This window comes from Capra hircus, chromosome 15 (genome assembly GCF_001704415.2).
Source record: "Capra hircus breed San Clemente chromosome 15, ASM170441v1, whole genome shotgun sequence".
NCBI classification, from domain to species: Eukaryota; Metazoa; Chordata; class Mammalia; order Artiodactyla; family Bovidae; genus Capra; species Capra hircus.
The window spans coordinates 3426215-3441130 of NC_030822.1; the positions used below are offsets into that span (position 1 = coordinate 3426215).

At 38.4% G+C, this 14916-nt stretch overlaps 2 protein-coding genes across 2 annotated transcripts; one reads left to right on the plus strand and one right to left on the minus strand.

The window, feature by feature from the left end:
- Nucleotides 1–1102, plus strand: LOC102190341 (olfactory receptor 5M9-like). Its single transcript, XM_018058878.1, is given in 4 exon segments — nucleotides 1–174; nucleotides 176–660; nucleotides 662–721; nucleotides 889–1102. Coding segments are annotated over 4 exon segments (933 nt in total).
- LOC102190056 (olfactory receptor 1038-like) lies at nucleotides 7010–7966 on the minus strand. Its single transcript, XM_005690273.2, has one exon. The coding sequence runs from the start codon at nucleotides 7964–7966 to the stop codon at nucleotides 7010–7012; it is 957 nt and encodes a 318-aa protein (XP_005690330.2).

The window sequence follows — 14916 nt, forward strand, 5'->3', positions numbered from 1 at the left end:
ATGCCAAATTTCACAGATGTGACAGGATTTATTCTTCTGGGGCTGACCAATCATCAGGAGCTTCAAGTTCTCTTTTTTGTGGTGTTTCTAGTAGTTTACATGATCACTCTGATAGGGAACATTGGTACGATTATTTTGATCAGCATCAGCCCCCAGCTTCAGAGCCCCATGTACTTTTTTCTTGAGTCATTTGTCTTTTGTGGATGTGTGGTTCTCTTGCAATGTCACTCCGAAGATGCTGAAAAACTTACTATCAGAGACAAAACTGATTTCCTATGTGGCATGTTTGGTGCAGTGTTACTTCTTCAGAGCTCTTGTCCTCATGGAAGTATATATCTTGGCTGTGATGGCCTTTGATCCCTACATGGCCACCTGCAACCCTCTGCTTTATGGCCGTAAAATCTCCAGGACTGTGTGTGCTCCTCTCATCTCTGTGCCATACATCCATGGATTCTCTGTTAGCCTAATCTGCACACTGTGGACATATGGCCTGTGCTTCTGTGGAAACTGTGAAGTCAACCACATCTATTGTGCTGACCCTCCTCTTCTCAAGATTGCCTGTGGAGGGGTCCACATTAGAGAATACACCATGATTGTTATTGCTGGCATTAATTTCACATATTCCCACTCTGTGGTTCTCATTTGCTACACCCTCATCATAGGCCGTGCTGCACATGCTCTCTGCCGATGGCAGGAGGAAGGCATTCTCCACGGTTAACGTGTGTTTTGGGACTCTCAAGCATCTGCCTCCAATGCGGGAGACCCGGGTTCGAGCCCTAGGTCAGGAAGATCCTCTGGAGAAGGAAATAGTAACCCACTCCCGTACTCTTGCCTGGAGAATCCGATGGACGGAGAAGCCCAGTAGGCTACAATCTACGGGGTTGGAAGGAGTTGGACACGACTGAGCGATTTCACCTCACCTCAGGTCATCTTCATGTATCTCAGGAGGTCCACTGAAGAGTCTGTGGAGCAGGGGAAGATGGCGGCTGTGTTTTACACCACAGTGATTCCCATGCTGAATCCCATGATCTACAGTTTGAGGGACAAAGACGCGAAAAAGGCGGTCAACAAAGCAATCGTCAAGGCAAACTTGCGGCCGTGAACCTGAACTACATAATTCCGTGTATGCCGCTTCCTGTTATAAATGTCCAGGCACATAAATAACCCTGTATACAGTAGACTGTATACAGGCAACACTTAAATATACTAAGAGGTCCAGTCTAACAGAGCGATGGTTTACCCCATGAACGGACTCTCAGGACTAAGCCTCCTTTATCTACATATGCAAACATCCTAACCCTGACCTATTACTGTTAGTCACAGTGTATGTAAAATTGTGCTGAGTGTAGTCACTGGATAACTGATAAATACATTTGGATAAGCACATGTTAATTTGGAGATATCTTTGTAAGAGTTTATGATTTCTTAGGATATTTTCTATATATAATTGCTCTTCACTTGTTTTATAGGTAATATATAAGTTCATGAGAAAAAGTTAAGACTTCATCTCTTTTCCATGAGTATAAAAGTTGGTGAATCCTCATTTACCAAGAAAGCTTTCAATAACATACGTGCATGCATGGACTTTTGAAAACAAAAATGTATTCAGAATCTTCAACTAGTGTCATAAATTCAGAAGGTTAATTCTCAGTATGTATTGCTATATAATTAACACTATTTGTGTTTCAAACAATCTGTTGACTCACCGTAATTCTAATCTTTGATTTGGATTTTGGCTAGTTGTTTTTCTCTTCATTAATTTAAATAGTGAAATATTTATGACTAAAGCCTATCATGTCCTTCTCATAGTTTAAAAAGATGAAGCAATATGGATTTTTATCATTTAAAATCTAACTTTTGACCAGAAGAATGTCCTGTTAAACATTTGATTGCCATGATGAAGCTATTGTTTGATTCCAAATTCTTGTCACTAACATTACATTCTTAGGTCTGTGTTTAGCTGCTTAAGTCAAGCTTTTAATAACTAGAGTGGATCAACCAGATAAGATTCTCTGTAAAACGAAATGCCGTTGCACTCAGTTCAGTACAGTTCAGTCGTGTCCGACTCTTTGCGACCCCACGTATTGCAGCACGCCAGGCCTCCCTATCCATCACCAACTGCTGGAGTTCAATCAGACTCACGTCCTTTGAGTCAGTGATGCCATCCAGCCATCTCATCCTCTGTCGTCCGCTTCTCCTCCTCCCCCTAATCCCTCCCAGCATCAGAGTCTTTTCCAATGAGTCAGCTTTTCACATGAGGTGGCCAAAGTACTGGAGTTTCAGCTTTAACATCATTCCTTCCAAAGAAATCCCAGGGTTGATCGCCTTCAGAATGGACTAGTTGGATCTCCTTGCAGTCCAAGGGACTTTCAAGAGTCTTCTCCAACATCACAGTTCAAAAGCATCAATTCTTCAGCGCTCAGCCTTCTTCACAGTCCAACTCTCACATCCATACATGACCCTGGAAAAACCATAGCCTTGACTAGATGGACCTTTGTTGGCAAAGTAATGTCTCTGCTTTTAAATATGCTATCTAGGATGGTCATAACTTTTCTTCCAAGGAGTAAGCGTCTTTTAATTTCATGGCTGCAGTCACCATCTGCAGTGATTTTGGAGCCCCCAAAAATAAAGTCTGACACTGTTTCCACTGTTTGCCCATCTATTTGCCATGAAGTGATGGGACCAGATGCCACGATCTTCGTTTTCTGAATGTTGAGCTTTAAGCCAACTTTTTCACTTTCCTCTTTCACTTTCATCCAGAGGCTTTTTAGTTCTTCTTCACTTTCTGCCATAAGAGTGGTGCCATCCGCATATCTGAGGTTATTGATAATTCTCCCGGCAATCTTGATTCCAGCTTGTGCTTCTTCCAGCCCAGCATTTCTCATGATGTACTCTGCATATAAGTTAAAGAAGCAGGGTGACGATATACAGCCTTGACGTACTGCTTTTCCTATTTGGAACCAGTCTGTTGTTCCATGTCCAGTTCTAACTGTTGCTTCCTGACCTGAATATAGGTTTCTCAAGAGGCAGGTTAGGTGGTCTGGTATTCTCATCTCTTTCAGAATTTTCCAGTTTATTGTGATCCACATTGCACTAGACGTGTATTAAAATATGATCAGCACAGCTCAAACTGGTATCCATTGGTATCTGATTACAAGTTTAGTATTCAATTTATGTTGATTGGTGTCCATTTAATCTACCTTCATTCTTAATATAAGTGGAATCCATTTTTTGTCCTTGTTGACTCTTGCTAATAGTACCAGCATAAAAGCAAATCAGAAGCAGAAGTAATTTCTCATGAATGAGTTTATTCTTGTTTAAGGGCTAATCCAATTAAAAGAGGTGCACAATTGAACATGTGTAGAAAGACTCTGAGAAGTAACATTTACTTGTGGTAATATCACTGGAAAGATGTTTTCATTTAAGCACAGAAAGTATTGTTACTCAGGTTAATTTACTAACTGCCCACAAACCGCATTCCCTCAGATTGTCTCTGAGAAAAGGCAAATGGTGAAAGGAGAGTTCCTTTTCATAACTTTAGGTTCTGAGCAGGAAGAAACAGTACCATTTGATTAGTATTGGAAAGTACATTAACAAAAGTTTTTATTTTTTAATGTTTTCAAATCACCCAAGTTTGCTTCTAACAAGTTGGTGTCAAGTATGAAACGACAAGCTGCCCAAGAAACAATCGTACTGACAGAGATCATTATAACTTGACCCTTTAAGAGCACATTTTCTGTGACCCTTATGGCAGACATATTCCTCAGTGTCCACTATTTCATGTTTTATTTTATAAGTAAAACATTTGTCATCTAGCTGTTCACCACCATTCCCATTGCCCCTTGTCAGTGTGATACAAAATGTTGTCAAGTCTCGGCAATGAGCCATCAGTAGAAAGTGATGCCTGAAACCTAAAGATCACCTTCTGTATGTTAAAGCCATTAGATACGGACTTTTTTTCTCTTCCTTCCCACTTGAAAATGTTGCCACTGAAATGATCACTCTTTAGACAAAGATGGAAAACACATATTGAGGGTCTAATTGCCCTTCCCAAACCCTGTAACTCAGACTGCTGCCTGAGAGAGGAATGAATTCCTTTATTAAGTCACTGCATCTTGGGAGTTCACTTGGCTCTAGTGCTATATTTGCTCTTATAATGCTTTCCATAAACATCCTTGGCACTTCACCTCTGCTTCTTACCGCTCACTAGGACGATTTTTACCTGAGAATGATGAAGTCTGTTCAGAAACTATTCTGGTATTGAGAGAAGGGCATCTTGTCTTCTGTCTTAACCAGAAGGAGAAAAACTGAAACTTCTGATCTGTCTCAGATATTAGGTTATATATCCCTTTGTCCGGACATGACTGAGCGACTGAACTGAACTGAACTGAACTGATCCCTTTGTCCTAACTACTTGGTGAATCCTTGAGCTTATTATGACCTTTAAGACCTCCAGTTTTCACATTAAATGGTTTTGGATCCCTTTTGACCTGTCATCTAGGTCATTTTGCTAGCTTTTTAAGGTACTTACAAGTCTCTTTCTTAAGCTTAGGAGATCTCAGCTATGCTTTTTCTGCACTGCGCTTGCAGGTGCAAATCAAGTGTGTTTTTACCAGACACTTGAGCCAGCACGTCTTTGACGTCCTTACTTATTAGTGGGGCTTCCCCAGTGGCTCCGCAGTAAAAAATCATCTGCAAAGCAAGAGACATGGTTTCAATCCCTGGGAGAACATCCCCTGGAGAAGGAAATGCTCCAGTATTCTTGCCTGGAAAATCCCATGGACAGAGGAGCCTGGCGGGTTACAGTCCATAGGGTCACGCAGAGTCAAACACAACCAAGCATGCACGCACTTACACGCACTTATTACGAGTGAAATTGTTCCCCCCAAAGATGTGTTCAGTTCCTAACCTGAAGAACCTCAGAGTTCGGTTATAGGGCCATGATTTGGATATAGGGTAGCTGAAGATGCGATTGTTAATATGAAGTCATACTGGAGTAAGGTGGACGATTAGTCCAGTGTGAGTGATGTCCTTACAGGAGTGAAGAATCTGGACACAGATGTAGAGGGAAGATGATCATGAGAAGATAGAAGAGACTGGAAGGGTGCTTATAAGCCAAGGAATGCCTGGGACCATGAGCAGCTGGAAAAAACAAGGAAGGAACCTCCCTTAGAGCTTCATAGAGAGCATGGTTCTGGCAATACCTTGACTTCAGACTTGTAGGCTACAGAAATGTGAGAAAATAAATTTTTGTTGTTCTAAATCAATGAGTGTGTGGTAGTTTGTTAATGCAGACTGATGAAACTAATATATTTCTTTTTTTATAATAAAACCTATTTTATTTATCTGTTTATAATTAAAAGTGTAATTGACATACAATATATTTCTTTACAATATTGTTTCAATGTTAGAACTTTGGTTTTACTTTAGTCTTGTTTAGTCTCCCAGGCTATCATCCTTTCTGCTCTGGGAGCTCTTCAACTGTATCTGAGCTTTATTTGGTAAACATGTGGTTTTGCAGAAACCTCCCCTGAATCCAGTGTGCTCCCCAGAAGGGGCACCAGATTCCTTTTGAAAGATTCACTAACCTTTAAACCCTTCTCACATTGCCAATCTCAGGTTCAGCCCTTATTCTGCAGTTTACTATATAAGCTTGCTACTGTGCTTCTAACTATTTAAATTATACTTCCGGAATTATTAAAAAAATAGCAACAACAAAGATGTTCTCTTTTCTTGAGTTTTATCTTTGGCAATTGACAGTCATGATTTCCAAGACTGATTTCTCTGCAGCTATGCTCCCTGACTCCAAAAGAAGTTGTTTTAAGAACTTGAAAATCAGGATAGTAATTCATTGCTTCTCTTCAGAATTTGTACAGTTTACCTCCACTTAGAACACTGTGTTGCTGCTTTAATAATGGCATATATTAAAGGAATATATTAAAGGCATAAATTAAAATAGAGTTTAATATAAATAATTTAACATGGCAATATTGATGTCTTCACATAAATCTGAAATCTAATTTAACAATGAAGTGTGTACTAAGATAACTTGGATAAAATAAGCTGAAATGTTTCTGAATAACTTATACAATCATTTTTTTTTGCCAGTATTTCCCAAAATAGCAGACTGTTCAGCGTATTCAGTAATGTTTTTGATTTTGCCCTACAAGAATAGCTCACAATATCACCCACATGGTAGACACCAAACATTTGAATCTGAATTAAAAAAAAAAATACATTCCAGTTGATGGTTTAAGTGGGTCTTAGATTGCATCATTTTACAACCACCCCAACATAAAACGATATTCTTGACATCTGAGAGCAACCACATTTATAACTTGGTTTTAAACTACCACTTCCTGTCCCCTCAACCCATTGTAATTTCTTCAAATCCCTAAAATATGAAAGGATCTTGAGCCTTGCTGAGGGAATATAGAGTTATGTCTTCATTTTTGTTTTGATACAGAAAAAGAGAGGATGACTTTCCAAAAGCTGACCCTGATTCCCAGATCTGCATGGCAAATAATGACATCTTTTAGAACATGAGAACCATGAAATTATATAGAGTGACCGACAGTAAATCTAGTGGGGGTCAGACGCAGAGAGGAATGATGTTTAGCAGACAGGATACAGTTGAGGAACAGCTACTGCATGGAGTGACGTGGGGATGGACAAGAAACTTACTTTACCACCTCCCTTTTTCTGTCTCCACAATGTATAAAATAGAAACATTTTTGAAAGCAATGGCTAAATCTTATTATCAGTTAAATAGAAACTATCCAGGTCAAAACTATCAAGTGTCGCATATGCAAAGAGCAGCAATATGTTAAAAATGTGCATTGTAATCTTTTAAACCTTTCATCTTACTTATAAATTATATGTAAAATAGAACACATGTGCAAAGTCATTTTGCTCATATAAAAACGGTAAAAATAAAATTAACCTATCAAAGATAATAAAAACAACATAGCGGCATGAGGCATAGTTCCAGGACAGTCAGTGTCACAAGTTACATTCTAATGTTTATTAGAGACAGGAAATAACATTTTTCAAAGGCTTTCCTCAAGGCATTTTTCACCTCTTGGTTCCTCAGGCTGTAGATCATGGGATTCAACATAGGAATGACTATTGTGTAGAAGACAGAGGCCATTTTGTCTGTGTCAAGGGAATGGTTTGATTTGGGCTGCAGATACATGAAGATCAGAGTCCCGTAGAATATAGTGACAGCGGTCAGATGAGAACCACAGGTTGAGAATGCTTTGCGCCTCCCTTCTGCAGACTGGATTCTCAGGATGGCAGCCACAATATATAGGTAAGAAACAAGGACCATGGTCAAAGAGCTGATCATGTTGAATCCAGCAAAGATAAAAATCAAGATCTCTTTGAGGCTGGTGTCTGAGCATGCAAGGGCCATCAAAGGGACATCATCACAATAGAAGTGATTAATAGCATTGGGGCCACAGAAGATCAATTGAAAAGTAACAACTGTGTGGAGGAAAGCAACAGAAAAGCTGTATAAGTAAGGGCCTGCTACCAGTTGCATGCACACCTTTCGGGACATGATCACCGTGTAGAGAAGAGGATTGCAGATGGCCACATAGCGGTCATAAGCCATTACTGCAAGAAGGAACATCTCCAAAACCAAGAAGTTCAGGAAAAAGCCCAGCTGTGTCGCACATGCATAGAAAGATATGGACCTGTGCTGGGTCAGGAGGGTCTCCAGGAACTTTGGGGCTATTGAGGAGGAGTAACAGAAGTCTACAAAGGCCAGATTACTGAGAAAAAAGTACATGGGTGTGTGAAGGTGAGGATCCAACTGGATTAATGAAATCAGGCCAACGTTTCCCACCAGAGTTAGAGAATATACCACTAAAATGAGGAGAAAGAGAAGGATTTCAATCTCTCTCTGGACTGAAAAACCCAAAAGAATGAATTCCATCACCCTGGTAATATTCTCTTCAATCATGTGTTCTAGTTTCTGAACTGCGGAAAAGAGACAAGTTAAAGACACATAAGTTATCAGGAGTAAGGAATAGTCATCAGATGCCAAATGTGTGTGTTTTAACTTGAGAAATTATTGCTCACTGAAGCAGAAGATCAGAACAAAAAAATATATCCCTTCTCAAACTCTCCTGTTTGACTATTTATAATTTTCGGAAGCCAAAAATTGAGGTTTAATAAAAATATGGAATATTTTTATATGTTAATATGTTTATAAAATATGGAATATTTTATTTTTAGATTATTTTAGTTATATTCAATAGTAGAGAGAATAAAGATATTGTTAAATATTCTGCTCCCAATATTTACTTCTCAGTGGAGTAAAATTTTAATATGTAATATTTTATCAGTTTTAATAGACATATATTTTATTTTAAAAATGTACATTATGCTAAATATAATAATACAAAGCTAAACAGGATAGTCAATGGATAGAAAAATGGAGGCAATTAAATATTCCTATTTGTGAATTAGGCAAATTTTGATTCTTTTTCAAATGCTACTTTCTAAAAGTGATAATGTACACTTGCAGTTAGGGTCAGAATACACATATGTTAAAAAGTAGAGTTCTTGATAATCATTTAGTCAATGGACATGAGTTTGAGCAATCTCCAGGGGATAGTGAAGGACAGGGAAGGCTGGCATGCTGCAGCCCATGGCGTCACGAAGAGCCAGACATGACTGAGTGAGTGAACAATAACAAATAGTTTTACATTAATTATTTTCAGCACTTATAATCAGGAATGTTTTCTAAATTATCTGGTAAATTTTTAGTGTGACAATAGCATGCACTCCTGCTTTTGAAAGGTAGCCATCTCTTTGACAAGAGAAATAGCAATTATATGGAAATGGTATTCCTATCAAAATGTTCAACTTGCATGATGCGGTTTTTGAGAGTTCTATGCCTCTTTTCACTTCTGACACTAAAGAAGATAACTAGCTAATTTTAATTTCAGGAGTAAAGTTAAAAAGAAAAAAATTCACCGTAGCAAATTAAAATGAAGTGTGCAAAATAGAAAGAATAACCCCATAATTTCCCCCTAAACATTTTACCCAAAGGGAAGCTTTTTTTCTTGTTGCTGGTTTTGTGGTTGTTGTTGTTGTTGTTGTTCTTTTAAAACTTATTGGAGTATAAGTGATTTGAGATGTTATGTTAGTTTCTGCTGTACAGCAAGTGAATCAGTTATACACATACATATTCATATATCCACTCTTTTTTAGATTCTTCTCCTATATAGGTCATTACAGAATATTGAGAAGAGTTCCCTGTGCTATGCAGTAGGTTCTTATGAATTATCTATTTTATATATAGTAATGTTGCTGTTTTTTAACAAGTTACTGTGAGTAGTCAGAAAATGTGTCCTTTTAGATTTTCCTCCTCTTTCTATTGACTCAGCTTAATGCAATGACTTGTACCTAATGTGTTTTCCAGAAAAAAAAAATGCACATGCACCTATGTGTATATACTCGTGTGTGTTAAGTCCCTCCAGTTGTGTCTGACTCTTTGTGACACTATGAATTGTAACCTGCAAAGGTCCTCTGTCCACAGGATTCTCCAGGCAAGAATACTTTGGTGGGCTGCTGTACCTTCCTCCAGGGAATCTTCCCAACCCAGGAATCGAACCTGCATCTCCTTTGGCTCCTGAACTGCAGGCAGACTCTTTACTGCTGAGCCACTGGAGAAGCATATATATATACACATACATACATATATGGTAAATCATCTGCCTGCAATGCAAGAGACCCAGGTTCGATTCCTGTGTTGGGAAGATCCCCTGGAGAAGGAAATGTCAACCCACTCCAGTATTCTTGCCTGGAGAATCCAATGGACAGAGGAGCCTGGTGGGCTACAGTCCATGAGATTGCAAGAGTCAGACACGACTTAGCAACTAAACAACCATCACATGAGTATATACATAATGGCAATCCACTCCAGTACTATTGCCTGGAAAATCCCATGGACAGAGGAACCTGGTAGGCTACAGTCTGTGGGGTCGCAGAGCTGGACACGACTGAGCTCCTTCATTCATTCATTCATTCATATGCATATATACAAACACACACTTACTTACACATAAGTACATACATAAAATGTCACAAGAAAACTGTTTTCCCCCATCCATTTATTTTCCTCTTGCTGGAGACAAAACCTAGCTTGTGAAAGGCATTGTTTTAACTAAGTTATCTTCCTGAACAGACATCTTAACAGAGCTACTGGCGCTACAGCTTACCATTCTGGCAAAGAATGGAAAAAAATGATAAAAGATTGATCTGAACATCATTTGCCCATTTCCATTATGGTAATATAATATCTCTAGTCTCACTTTGGTCTTCCATGATAAATATCAATTTGGACATTTTAGATGTAATTAACAGATATTTTGATACTGAGTTACTTTTCTTTGAGCATACATTGAAATCAGACTTATTTTCTTATATTTTTTCTTTGTAATAAAAGGAAAAAGATGCCAAACTCACACAGCCTCATCAATTTAAAAAAAAAAAAAAACTTCCCTATTTTGTGAATCACTTTCAGCCACAAATGTCTCTTTTTTATGTTTTTTTTAAACCATTAAAAGTTTCCCCTGAGAGAAAGACAACACACACATACAATTGGCTTCCACAGTTTCATCAATGAAGTGTTTTCTTTTAAAGGAAACCCAAGTCTTGGGCAGAAGTCAAAGAGGATATCTTATTTGGGGTGGACTAAGAAAGGTATTTCATTACTGTGTATACATGGCAGTTTCATCCAGTTGGAGTAGTTAGACAGGGCCATCTACTTTCCTTTAAATTGTGAAAAGTATAGAGGCTTGGAAAAGGAGGGTTATGGAAATGACTGACAGTACCTCTTAACCTACTTGGTTGTAGAAGAAATCTTCCCCTGAAAAGTTGAAATACCCAGGGTACCTGAATGTGTGAAGTAGGTCTCTATAAAGTGCAGTTTCTATTTCTTGGGGAGTTAATTCCTAATATTCCCCAGACGTGACTGCACCAGGTTCACTGACCCTCCAGGGTGCAACTGTGATTAAAAAGCTTCATGTTGATGTATGGCAAAACCAATAAAATATTGTAAAGTAACTAGCCTCCAATTTAAATAAATAAATTTAAATTAAAAAAATAGCCTATAAAGACAAAGGTAACAATATGTCTTATTTTAAACTAGAATGTTGTGAAGTAATTAGCCTTCAATTAAAATTAATTAATTAATTTAAAAACATAAAAAATAGGCTATAATGATGTAATCATGAAATCACTAATCCTTGAATCAGTTCAGTTCAGTCACTCAGTCATGTCCAAGTCTTTGCAGCCCCATGGACTGCAGGATGCCAGGCTTCCCTATCCATCACCAACTCCTGAAGCTTACTCAAACTCATGTCTATCAAGTCGGTAATGCCATCCAACCATCTGATACTCTGTTGGTCCCTTCCCCTCTCACCTTCAATCTTTCCCAGCATGAGGGTCTCTTCTAGTGAGTCAGGTCTTAGCATCAAGCGGCCAAAGTATTGAAGTTTCAGCTTCACCATCGGTCCTTCCAACGAATATTCAGGACTGATTTACTTTAGGATATACTGGTTGGATCTCCTTGCTGTCCAAGTTCAAAAGCATCAATTCTTCTGCACTCAGCTTTCTTTATACTCCAATTCTCACATCCATACATGACTACTGGAAAAACCATAGCTTTGACTAGAAGGACCTTTGTTGGCAAAGTAATGTCTCTGCTTTTTAACAGGGTGTTTAGGTTGATAATAGCTTTCTTCTAAGGAGCAAGGGTCTTTTAATTTCATGGCTGCAGTCACCATCTGCACTGATTTTGGATCCCCCAAAATAAAGTCTCTCACTGTATCCATTGTTTCCCCATCTATTTGCATGAAGTGATTGGACCAGATGCCATGATATAAATCATAAGTTGTTTTCTTTATTCTTTGCTACGTGTAGACCTAAGAGCAATAAGTGCCCTCTGTCTACATCATACATCATTAAAATTCAACTTTTAAAATCACATAGCATTAATTTGTTTGTGACCTGTGGCAAGAATCTAAGCTCTTGTTTTTCCACACAGCAAACTAACTTCCCTAATATTATTACTTAAGTAATCCATCTTCTTCTGATTAATTTATAATTAACAAGACTTTAAAAGTATCAACTCATTTACTAAAATATCTCAATAAAATCCATGAGTTTAGAGTTTTAGAAAACTTTAAGGGCATTTTAATATATGCTTAATTTTATGAAAAGAAAATCTTTTTTAAGAACATAAATAAAATATGATTGACACCTGAACAACACGGGTTTGAACTGCATGGATCCACTCATATGCCATCTTCTTTTTAATAAATACTACTACAGTCCTACTCTATTCAAAGTTGGTTGACTCTTCAGATGAAGAACGGCATATCTCATGCAAAATTAAAGCAAATGATACAACCAGTGGGGCAGGATTAGAGACATAAACCCCACTAGTTGTAGAATTTGCTTTGATTTTGCATTAGATATGCAAAGATAGGCTCAATAAAAGGCAGAAATGGTATGAACCTAAGGGAAGCAGAAGGTATTAAGAAGAGGTGCCAAGAATCCACAGAAGCGCTATACAAAAAAGCTCTTCATGCCTCAGATAATCATGATGGCATGACCACTCTCCAAGCCCATGGACAGCAGCATCCCTGTCTTCCCTGTCCTTCACTATCTTGAGAGTTTGCTCAAACTCATGTACATTTAGTCAGTGATGCCATCCAAGCATCTCATCCTCTGTCACCTTCTTCTCTTCCTGCCCTAAAACTTTCTCAGCATCACGGTCTTTTCCAATGAGTTGGCTCTCACATCAGATTGTCAAAGTATTGGAGCTTCAGATTCAGCATCAGTCCTTCCAGTGAATATTCAGGTTTAATTTCCTTTAGGATTAATTGGTTTGACTCTCAAGAATCTTCTCCAGCATTACAATTTGAAAGAATGAATTCTTTGACTCTCAGTCTTCTTTACAGTCCAACCGCCTCATCCATACATGACTACTGGAAAAAGGCAAACAAACATAGTCTTGTCCTTACTTTACTGCAAAATTATCTTTTTTGCAGCACTGTTCTTTGCAAAGTTGTTTGTGTTTGTATGCTGCCCCCAGTGTGTATCCTCCCACTCCTCATGAAATCATTATACTCATCCTTTTATTCCCATTATTCAATATAAAGTCCACTTAAGAAGATCATGCTATTTAATCGATCAGCCATATTTGCCATAGTTTTTCCTTCCTTGATGAATTTTCTCACATTCGATTTTCATGCCCCCCTGAATTTCTTCCTGAATGTTCATCTCCAGTTTCATTGCTCGTTTTTCTTCATTGCCTTGACCTCTAAATGTTGGATAGACATAAGTTCAAGTCCTTGTCAATTTCATCTGTTTATATCTACACATTTTCCTTTACTTGTTAATTTCATTCAGTCTTATTCCTTTTAACAGTGTCCATATGCAAATTGTAACTCTTCACCTGAGTACATTCTGAATTCTAAACTCTCATATTCAACATCAGATTGATGTCTTTACTTGGTGGTGCACTAAGCATCTTAGATTTAGTGTCCAAAACTGAGTTTCTAATACCATTCCCTTTCCTTTCTCAAGGCTGTTCCTCTCAAACTCCTCTGAATCCTATGGTTGCTCCAGGCAAATACCTTGAGTCACTCTTGATTTGGAGAAATTCAGAGTGGTGTTACCTTCCAATTCATCTGGCATCCAACTTATTTTACCAGCTAAAATGCTACTCCATGTTTTTATCCATCATACTTTCAGCTAGGTTCCCTGTGTCCATCCTTTCTCTCCTTAGTCGATCATAAAGCAGAGTAATTTATTTAAAGAGTAAATTAGGTTATCTCATTCCCTGGCACAGAATCCTCCAATAGGTGCCCATTTCACCCAGTATAGAAATCAGATTCTTTTTTATGTTTTTTCCAAATTTATTTTGAATTGGAAGATAATTGCTTTACAATGTTGTGTCGATTTCTGCTGTACAATAGTGTGAATAAGCTTTAAAAAGACATATATCTCCTTCTCTTGAGTTTCCCTCCCAGTTCCCCCCTGTATCCCATCCCTTTAGGTCATCACGGAGCACCAAATGAGCTCCCTGTCCTCGACAGTAATTTCCCACTAGCCATCTATTATACAGATGGTGGTGTATGCATGTCAATGCTCCACTCTCAATTTGCCCCACTGTCTCAGATATGCAGATGACACCATTCTGATGGCAGAAAGCAAAGCGAAACTAAACAGTCTTCTGATGAAGGTAAATGAGGAGAGTGACAAAGCTGGCTTAATACTCAATAATCAAAAAACTAAGGTCATGGCATCCAATCCCATTACTTCATGGCAAATAGATGGGGAAAAAGTGGAAACAGTGCTAGATTTTATTTTCTTGGGCTCCAAAATTTCTGCAGACTGTGACTGTAGCCACAAAATTAAAAGATGTTTGCTCCTTGGAAGAAAAGATAATAAATATAGACAACTTCTTAAAAAGCAGAGACATTACTCTGCTAACAAAGGTCCATATAATCAAAGCTATGATTTTCTCAGTAGTCACGTAAGGATGTGACAGTTGAACCATAAAGAAGGCTGACCACTAAAGAACTGATGCCTTCAAATTGTGGAGCTGCAGAAGACTCTTGAGAGTCCCCTGGACTGCAAGGACATCAAGCCAGTCAATCCTAAAGGAAATCAACACTGAGTATTCATTGGAAGAACTAATGAAAAAGTTCCAATGATTTGGCCCTCTGGTACGAAGTACTGACTCACTGGAAAAGACCCCAATGCTGGGGAAGATTGAGGGCTGGAAGAGAAAGGGGTGACAGAGGATGAGATGGTTGGGTGGCATCACTGACTCGATGGGCATGCGCTTGAGCAAGCTCCAAGAGACGGGAAAGAAAGGAAGCCTGGCGC

What these genes read in the sequence shown, in the direction of transcription:
- LOC102190056 (XM_005690273.2), bottom strand. Translation starts at nt 7,966, where the DNA reads ATGATTGAAGAGAATATTACCAGGGTGATGGAATTCATTCTTTTGGGT.